The sequence below is a fragment of the Octopus bimaculoides genome, chromosome 7, assembly GCF_046866305.1.
Source record: "Octopus bimaculoides isolate indiv1 chromosome 7, ASM4686630v1, whole genome shotgun sequence".
NCBI classification, from domain to species: Eukaryota; Metazoa; Mollusca; class Cephalopoda; order Octopoda; family Octopodidae; genus Octopus; species Octopus bimaculoides.
In genome coordinates, this window is record NC_142934.1 from 9,636,447 (window position 1) to 9,646,878 (window position 10,432).

General features: G+C 40.8%; 1 protein-coding gene across 12 annotated transcripts in view; it reads left to right on the plus strand.

The window, feature by feature from the left end:
* Positions 1-7,106, plus strand: part of LOC106884453 (mediator of RNA polymerase II transcription subunit 25) — an 87,768-nt gene extending 80,662 nt beyond the window's left edge. For 6 of the 12 annotated variants that reach the window (XM_089354732.1, XM_089354734.1, XM_089354737.1 and 3 more), the window contains 3 exons: positions 2,746-2,849; positions 4,223-4,541; positions 6,840-7,106. In XM_089354732.1, the coding sequence (XP_089210858.1) occupies positions 2,746-2,849; positions 4,223-4,541; positions 6,840-6,916 (500 nt within the window). In that variant the 3' untranslated portion in view covers positions 6,917-7,106. Of the gene's footprint in view, positions 1-2,745; positions 2,850-4,222; positions 6,030-6,839 lie in introns of those variants that run through there. The other 6 variants (XM_089354740.1, XM_089354735.1, XM_089354738.1 and 3 more) reach the window with 2 other exon arrangements.
* The last annotated feature ends 3,326 nt before the right edge of the window (positions 7,107-10,432 follow it).

A 10,432-nucleotide genomic window follows, 5' to 3' on the forward strand; every position in this document is an offset into this window, starting at 1 on the left:
TGCTGCCCCTCCATCTCTGTATAAGCAATCCTTATATCACCCCCATCGCAGTTCAGCTTTCTATTTTTCATCCTCCTGTGAAATACAAAGATTCCAACAAGCAATTTATATCCAATCATTCCTCCACTGCATTCCCTTACCTGTCTTTTTCGAACAGGAAACAATGTGCAGAATGTTAAAGCTGAACATAGATTAATCACATTGATCTGATCTAATATTTTCTGATCTGACCTGGTCAACTACAGAACACTGGGTACTTTTTATAGATCCCTCTTCTTGGTACCCTTGGTCACTCTACCAGGCACTCAATGTCTTGTAAACCACTATCTTTTATTTCCTCAGTACTAGTGAGGGTGCATGAGGTAGTGAATTCGATTCCTGGATCGAGCTGTGTGTTGTGTTCTTGAGCAAGGCACTTTGTTTCATGTTGCTCCAGTTCACTCAGCTGTAGAAATGAATTGTGACGTCACTGGTGCCAAGCTGTATCGGCCCCTTTGCCTTTCCTTTGGATAACGTCTGTGGCATGGAGAGGGGAGGCTGGTATGCATGGGTGACTTGCTTGCACTTGTGTCTCGTAGGGGAACTTTCTAGGTGCAATCCCATTGTCCTTCATGCCGGAAGGTCAGGTCTTTACTCTTTATAGTGAAGGCACATGACTCAATGGTTAGAGCATCAGGCTCACAATCATGAGGTTGTGTGTTCAATTCCCAGACCAGGTTGTATGTTGTGTCCTTGAGCAAGACACTTTATTTCACATTTTTCCAGTTCACTCAGCTGTAGAAAAGAGTTGCGACGTCACAGGTGCCAAGCCTTTGCCTTTCATAACATCAGTGGTGTGGAGAGGAGAGGCTGTTATGCATGGGCGACTGCTGGTCTTCCATAAACAACTTTGCCCAGACTTGCGCCTCGGAGGGGAACTTTCTCAGTGCAATCCCATGGTCATTTATGACTGAAGGGGGTCTTTGCCCTTTACTAGTGATTCTGAGGTGAAGCACTAATTTCATGGGCCTGCTAAAATATTTTCTATCTTTTAGCATGGCTGTGTAGTTAAAAGAAGCTCGCTTTGCAACAATGTAGTTTCAGGTGCCGTCCCATTCTGGGGAACCTTGGGCAAGTGTCTTCTACTATGGTACTGGGCCGACCAATGCTTTGTGAGTGAATTTGGTACCTGGAAACTGTGGAAGCCTGTTGTGTGTGTGTGTGTCTTTCTGTATGCCTCTGTCCCACTGCTTGACAACTCGTGTTGGTTTGTTTATGTCCCCATAGCTTAAGGTGATAGATACCAGACTTGAAAAAAGAATAAGTACTGGGGTTGATTTGTTTGACTGCAACCCCTCAGGTTAGTGCCCCAACATAGCTGCAATCCAATGAATGAAGCAAATAAAAGATAAAGGATTAACTGTTTGTCTGTCAACCTAAGTCTCTCTCTCTCTCTCTCTCTCTCTCTCTCTCTCTCTCTCTCTCTCTCTCTCTCTCTCTCTCTCTCTCTCTCTCTCTCTCTCTCTCTCTCACACACACACGGCTGTTCCTGAAAGTATGTATTTTGTTCCTTGAATTTTTCTTTCTTTTATCTTCTCCTAAAGTAGAAAGGGAAAGAAAATTACTTTAGATTTACTGGGTCATTTTGAGTCAAAATGTAGAGAGGGACAGGGAGAAAGAGAGAGGGAGGTGAGAGAAAGATATCTGTGTATGTGTGTGTATAATAATAATAATAGTAAATGTGAAATTCTGTCCATCCATCCGGGACCCTTGTTTCTCAGTCTACATTTGCTCTACATAGACATACTATACATTTTTGGAATCAAGATAATCCCAAGATTGAAAATCTGCCCTTAATTTGGTTCTTGAACATCTAGCATTGGGATCAGGCCTGGAAGAGAACTTGTTATATGCCAACAGTTGAAAATTCAAATTTTGAAAGAATTCCAAAAATTTGTGAAGTTACAATTTATCATTTAAACTGAATTTAAAGTAATACCATATTGGTAGGGTACCAATAAATGCTTCCTTATTACTGCTCTCCCTAGTTTTGGGCTGCAGGCCCAATTAGTCTACTGCAGGAGTTAGCAGGAGTGCGGCTTTTTAGCTAGTATGTGTGTGTGTGTATGTATGTGTATATATATATATATATATATATATATATATATGTTACATATATTGGGTCATCCCATAAATAATGCTTTTTTTTGATACTTCTTTTATTTTTCAAAATTAAGATAAACAAAGTTCTTTTTTAATCTAAAATATACTCTCCTTCATTTGGAAAAAATAACTTAAAATCGAACTGTATTCTTCAAAGCTTGCTCTAAGAATAAGTATAAGGTAAAATTACTACCAGCTTTTATAGCAAGTTGATGCAGGTAGTTTATCCGGTCTCCCTCCGACTTTTAGTTCATGCAATTGAAAAAAAACGCATTATTTATGGGATGACCCAATATGTGTGTGTGTGTGTGACATGCTAGGTGTGCAATAAAATGAATGTGTTGGTTGTGATTCTTCACATTAGATGCCCTCTGCTGCACAACCCAGTGGGTTTCTGTGTGACCAATATAGGGTTATTCATGCTTTGTTTCCTCTTTGTATTTATTGAGATAGATAGGGAGAGAGAGGGAGGGAGGGGTGTTGGAGTTGAAACCCTGTCTTGTTTATTTCCCATTTTTTTTTGTTTTTGTTTAGGTTGCATTTTGATTTTTTAAGTCATTGAAATAATTAATAATTCCATTTTGGTTTTTTTTCTAATTGTAGTGCGGCATCAACAGCAGCAACAGCAGCAGCAGCAACAGAACAGGATGCCCCTGCCAACGTCCCAAACGACCTTCAGTCAGCAACAGTTACGACACCTGCTGCAGGTAATCCACCAAATCATTATTTTATTTATTCATTCATTAATTAATTTATATAATTTTTTTATTGGTTTCAGTCATCGGACTGTGGCCATGCTGGAGAACCGCCTTTAGTCAAACCAATCGACCCAGGACTTATTCTTTGTAAGCCTAGTATTCTACCGGACTCTTTTGCTGAACCGCTAGGTTACGGGGGCGTAAACATGCCAACATTTGTTATCAAGCAATGACGGTGGGGGGAGCAAACACAGGTCCCCTGAACTGCTAGAGTGTGGCACTTTTTCACACAGCTATCCTCATCCATTCTCGCCACATGACCATACCAGCGCAAACGTCTCTCTTGCACACCACAACTGATGCTTCTTAGGTTCAACTTTTCTCTCAAGGTACTTACACTCTGTTGGGTATGCACACTGACAGTCACGGCCCATGTTTCACTGCCATGAAGCATGACTGTTCGTACACATGCTTCATACAGTCTGCCTTTTACTCTGAGTGAGAGGCCCCTTGTCACCAGCAGAGGTAAGAGCTCTCTGAACTTTGCCCAGGCTATTCTTATTCTAGCAGCTACACTTTCAGCGCACCCCACCTACTAACTTGTTCACCTAGATAGTGGAAGCTATCAACTAAGTCTAGTTTTTCTCCCTGGAATGTGGCCAAAGTTGTTTTCTGCACATTTTCAATGTTTATTGCTCTTGAACATCTGCCACATAGAAAAACTAGCTTTTTGAACCTACCTGAAACTGTCTGTATAAACTCTCTCCTTAATTAAAATCTTCCCTCACAATTTCATGTTAATTGATGCTCCAAACTCCAGCTAATTAATGGCAAAGTTGGTTTAATAAATTCTTCATTGTTTTCAAAGTTAATTGAAAGAAAGACAGAATAGGTTCAGCAGAAATATGGTAGCGAAAAGGCGGCGAGCTTGGCAGAAATGTTAGCACGCCAGGCAAAATGCTTAGTGGTATTTCGTCTGCCGTTACATCCTGAGTTCAAATTCCACCGAGGTCAACTTTGCCTTTCATCCTTTCAGGGTCAATAAATTAAGTACCAGTTATGCACTGTTTAGCCCCTTGTGGGCAATAAAGAAATAAGAAATATGGTAGCGAAAAGGTTAATCTGTAGAATAAAATTTGGAAGTTGTTTAATCCTTCAGCATTCAGATTATTCTGCCAGATGTTATGATTATTTAATCATATTATTGTGAATTACTCATTGTAGGGTAGGTGTGAGAGGCCAGATCTAATTGGTTTGAACGTAAAACATGTGGAATATTTGGGCCAGTTATGGTCAGTTTGAATGCCAAAGGGTTAAAAAAAAACATTTCAGTTTTTAATTGTTTTCCTTCTTCGTCCTGACATCTCGTTCCTGTATTGCAGCAGCAGCAGCAGCAGCAGCAGCAGCAACAACAGCAGCAACAACAGCAGCAACAGCACCAGCCTAACCAACCGGCGGCACAACAGGCGACCACTACACAGCAGCAGCATCACCACATGCGACAGAACCACCTTCAGATGTTGCAACAGCAGCAGCAGCAGCAGCAGCAGCAACAGCAGCAACAGCAGCAACAGCAACAGCAGCAGCACCGCGTCCCAGTTTCTCAGTCGCATAACGTGACGATGGGCTCGGCCCCGGGCCAGCAGATGCCAGGGCCTCCTGGCATGGCACCCCCACCTTCAGGCATGCCCCAAACCGCAGGTCAGAACTATGAAGAGTTTGACCTGATGTAAACCTAATCTGACTGAAATGATACCTTTAAGCTAGTTGTCATGGCAACGTGCCTAATTCTTCGTCACTTCTCATCTAAACAACATTGATACCAATCCACACTCATTAATACATCACTGTGTGTTTGTGTATATATATATATGTATGTATGTATGTATGTATGTATGTATGTATGTATGTATGTGTATATGAGAGCGTATGTTTGTGTGTGGGCATAAATCTGTCTATGTACATACCTATTTGTGACTATAATACATGCACACACACATTTTGATATATATCATACGAGGGGTGTATGAAAAGTCTTGAGCCTCAAAAAAACAAAACATGGTACAAGACTTCTGATAATTTATTTTTCAACATAGTCCCCCCCTTGATGGCTGAACACTTTCTCCAGCAGTGCTGAAGCGCCATTATCCCAGCGTAGAACTTTTTTGTTTGGGCCCCCCAAAAACTTCCTACAGCGTCTATGACGCCATTGTCTCTGGCAAAATGGCAACCAGCCAGGGCTTTTTTCATTTTTGGGAATAGATGAAAGTTAGAGGGGGGGGGGGGTTTAAGTCTGGCGAATAAGATGTATGGGGAACAAGTTCATGTACACAATCACAGTTTGTTGCCATGGCAGCCACTGAGGTGTGGGCTGGAGCATTGTCGTGATGAAAAAGGACTCCCCTGGTGAGCATTCCCAGCCTTTTTTCTTTGATTGCTTCTCGGAGGCATTTCAGTAGCTGAGAATAATACAGCCCTGTCACAGTGTGACCCTTTACAAGGTAATCGATCAGCAAGACACTTTGAGAATCCCAAAAAACTGACACCATGACCTTGCCAGATGAAGGAATGACCCTGGCCTTCTTTGGGGTAGGAGAAGATGTGTGCTTCCACTGCTTTGATTGTTCTTTGGTTTCAGGCTGGTAGCGATGGCCCAAACTTTCATCCATAGTAATGAAATGAGCAAGAAAATTCTCTTCATCAGCTTCAAACAGTTCCAGATTGCTCATAGACAAAGTGCACCTGGTGCATTTCTGTTCAGGAGTCAAAAGGCAAGGGACCCACCTTGCAAAAACCTTTGAGAAACCCAAGTACTTTTGTCACAATGTTATCTGCTCTTTCAGTTAAGATGCCCAGTCTCTTGGCTATCTGACGACATGATATTCGGCAATCTTGCCTTATCATACCAAGAGCAAGGTCAGAATTGTCCTTGGCGGTTGCAGTTGGAGGTCTCCTTGGTGTGGGATCATCTTCCACACTCTCCCTGCCATGCTGGAATTCAGTTACCCAGCATTTGACTGTTGCACATGAAGGAGCATTGTCTGTTAAGGTTCTCACCATATCTTCATGGATTTCTGATGGAGTCTTGCCTTTCAAACGAAGGTAATTTATGACAGCACCATACTCAGTTTTCTCCATTTCCTTTGTAACCTCGACACTTGTTTATTCAAAAATCTGCAACAAAACAAATTAAAATATCAGAATCATGAAAATGAGCAAGAATACTCTGAAAAGACTGTTCATACACCCCTCGTATATTCGTTTTATGTATATATATATTATATACATTTATTATATATATCATGTATTATATACTTTATATATTGGGTTGGTGTGTAATTATTGCGGCTTTTTTTCAACGGATTTTATTCAACATAAACAATAACAATATTTCGCAAAAAACATCTTCAAATGACGGTCTGACCGTCTGCCAAACAAATGGGAAGCAGTAATCGAAGTAGATGGTGAATATGCTCCGGAATAATCATTTAAAGATGTTTTTGTTACACGTTATTGATTTTGTTGAATAAAATTTGTTGAAAAAAAACCGCAACAATCATGCATTGTCGATACGTTATGTATATTACATATATAACATATATATACATCACATATAATATATATGATATATGATATATATATAATATATATATATATATATATATATATATGTTCTTTATGGAGATTGGATAAAGAAAGCTCCATCATTTACTTTTATTTATTTTATTTAATTTCTATTTCTGTTTCTATTGCCTTATTCTCTGACTACCCTTATTCTACCCCCACATCGTACTCTAACACCTCATGTCTACCCCCTTTATTAAGTGTACAACATTAAAACAGTCCCCTCCCACCAGCCAGGTTTTTGTGCTCCTTTTTTTTTTCTAGTTTTAAGTACTCCCTTCTAAATTTAAATACTCCTTTTTTTTTTTTTTAGATTTCAAGTACATCTTTTGTTATTTAGCTTTAAATACCTCCTATTTTTTTTTTATACTTCAGCTACTAAATGCTTGTTCAATAAAAACAAGTCCCAAAAACCCAGAAACCAAATTTATGAAAGAAACAATGAAATATGAAGCAAACCATACAAAAAAATATAAATAAAAAAATATTAAATATATACATACATATATATATATATATGTATATATATTTCAGTCTATCAGTCTATCAGTCAAAAGACTTTGTCTCAAAGAACTGTATATTACATATAATTTCACTAAAGTAAATTAAAGCAAAATTAAAAAAAGAAATTATAAACAGCAATATTTTGTTGACTATTTTTCTTACGTGCGTGCACGTGCCCGTGTGTGAGTGACGGGTAAAGCATGTAGGATATGTGTGTATAAATATCGATCTCTGCAAACTAATACGAGGCGTTGCTGAAAAGTTTCTGGCTTTAAGGAGGTTGCGGAAGAGTTTTTTTTTTTTTTTTTTTTTTTTACAGGTTTTACAGAAACTGAAGGACCACTGCAATGAATGTATGAATCTGAGAGGGGAACATGTTGAATAAAATCATAATTAACTGATCTTCCTGTAATTTCTTTTACTCAAACCCAGGTACTTTTCAGCACCCCATCGCATTCCTTTGATGCCAGGTGCACGGCTGAACTAGATCCTTAAGTTAAATCCTTTGGATATTTTCCTATATTTACAGGTTGGCGTAAAATGTTTATCAACGTATCTAAGAATGGCCTTACCAATATAATCGACTTACCCCCTCCCACAAAATTTACTGGCCTTGTGCCAAAATTTGAAATTGATACCAATATTATCGCAGGCCGCAGGCTTGGAAGGGAGTCCTATAATTTTGCATAATACTATTTCCTAAAACTCTACCGTATGCCTCGGCATCTACTCTATATAGGCGTTTAGTTTTATCTGAGGAAAGTAATGACCCATTCGGACTTTTAAGGAAGTGTACACAAGAAATGTGTGAAGGCGCACAGCTTTGTGGTTAGAGCGTCGGGCTCATAATCATGAGGCTGTGAGTTCGATTCCTGGACCGAGCTGTGTTGTGCTCTTGAGCAAGACACTTTATTTCACGTTGCTCCAGTTCACTCAGCTGTAGAAATGAGTTGCGATGTCACAGGTGCCAAGCTGTATCGGCCCCTTTGCCTTTCCTTTGGATAACATCGGTAGCACAGAGAGGGGAGTCTGGTATGCATGGGCGACTGTTGCCTAGACTTGTGCCTCAGAGGGTAACTTTCTAGACACAATCCCATGATCATTCATGACGAAAGGGGTTTTTTACCCTTTTTACACAAGAAATAAGGTTGCACTGAAAGGGATTAGAGGACTTAAGGGATTTCAGCCCAACACATCTGCTTCGAAGGCTTCTAGTTCCTTGTTCCTGGGTGGGGACTTTCTAAATCCAATGTCGTTGAAGCTGGATGATGCTTTTTGAGCATAGAATAAGGCTTTTCCAATCTCATGCTCCTTATGATAACGATGGTTTTCTCCAAAAGTTCGTTAGGCAGCGTGGATATGTTCTGAAGCTGAGTATACGAGATGGTGTAACTTGATACTGGTAAGCAGACTATAATGAAATTCTTTTGTGAACAATGTACTCCTGAAGCCGCAAGCGGACCAATGCCTTGTGAGTGAATTTAGTAAATGGAGACCGAGTGGAAGGCCCTAATATGTACGTGTGTGTGTGTGTGTGTGCGTGAATGTGTGTGTCTGTGCGTGCGCATACAGGGTAACCCCAAAATCGCTCTATCACTTAGTCTTTTACTTGTTTCAGTCATTTGACTGCGGCCATGCTGGAGCACCACCTTTTAGTTGAGCAAATCGACCCCAGGACTTATTCTTTGTAAGCCTAGCACTTATTCTATCGGTCTCTTTTGCCGAACCGCTAAGTTACGGGGATGCAAACACATCAGCATCAGTTGTCAAGCGATGTTGGTGAACAAACAGACACACACACACACACACACACACACACACACACACATATATATACGACAGGCTTCTTTCAGTTTCCGTCTACCAAATCCACTCACAAGGCTTTGGTCGGCCCAAAGCTATAGTAGAAGACACCTACCCAAGGTGCCACGCAGTGGGACTGAATCCAGAACCCTGTGGTTGGTAAGCAAGCTACTTACCACACAACCACTCCTGTGCCTGTACATAAAAAATATAAATGTTAACTTAATTTTGGGAAACCTGTGTGTGTGTGTGTGTGTGTGTGTGTGTGTGTGTGTGTGTGTGTGTGTGTGTGTGTGTGTGTGTGTGTGTGCTTTCTGCCTGTGTTTGTTCCCCAAACGAACCCCCACCGCTTGACAACCGGTGTTTAAGTCCCTGTAACTTATCGGTTCTGCAAAAGAGACTGATAGAATAAGAACCAGACTGTTAATAAAAATACTGGCGAGTTAACCTGTGCAACTAGAAACCTATCAAGGCTGTGCCCCAACATGGCTGCATCCGCTGCCTGAAACAAGTAAAAGATAAAAAATATTGCCCCTGGACTGGCTCTTGTGCGGGTGGCACATAAAAGACACCATTTCGAGCGTGGCCGTTTTCGTACGGGTGACACGTAAAAGCACCCACTACACTCTCTGAGTGGTTGGCGTTAGGAAGGGCATCCAGCTGTAGAAACTCTGCCAAATTAGATTGGAGCCTGGTGTGGCCATCCGGTTGCGCCAGTCCTCAGTCAAATCGTCCAACCCATGCTAGCATGGAAAGCGGACGTTAAACGATGATGATGATGAAATTATGAACAATTAACCTCAGCATTTCGCAGGTTTTTATTTTCAAGGGACACAACTCTTATTTTAAAGGCATGTTTTTTATTTTTGAGTTATCGCCTCTTCCAATGGAGACGTCAAAAACGCACAAAATTAACATTTTGAGATTCGTGCATGTTATTGATGGCTTATCTCTCGTCTCTGGTCTTGTATCAAGAGAGAGACATAAAACTGAATCATATATACGGAAAAATCGAAAGCCGGTGATCTCTGGAGCGAAGATATTGCATATTAATGGGGAAAATGTGGTAAGTAGCTTGCTTACCAACCACATGGTTCTGGGTTCAGTCCTACTGCGTAGCACCTTGGGAAAGTGTCTTCTATTATAGCCTCGGGCCGACCAAAGCCCTGTGAGTGGATTTGGTAGACAGAAACTGAAAGAAGCCCGTCGTATATATGTATGTATATGTATATATATGTATGTTTGTGTTATTTCTTTACTACCCACAGGGGGCTACACACAGAGGGGACAAACAAGGACAGACAAACGGATCAAGTCGATTATACCGACCCCAGTGCGTAACTGGTACTTATTTGATCGACCCCGAAAGGATGAAAGGCAAAGTCGACCTCGGCGAAATTTGAACTCAGAACGTAGCGGCAGACGAAATACCGCTAAGAATTTCGCCCGGCGTGCTAACGTTTCTGTTTGTGTATCTGTGTTTTCCCCCCAACATCGCTTGACAACCGATGGTGGTGTGTTTACGTCCCCGTAACTTAGCGGTTCGGCATAAAAGACCGATAGAATAAGTACTAGGCTTACAAAGAATAAGTCCTGGGATTGATTTGCTCGACTAAAGGTGGTGCTCCAGTATGGCCACAGTCAAATGACTGAAACACGTA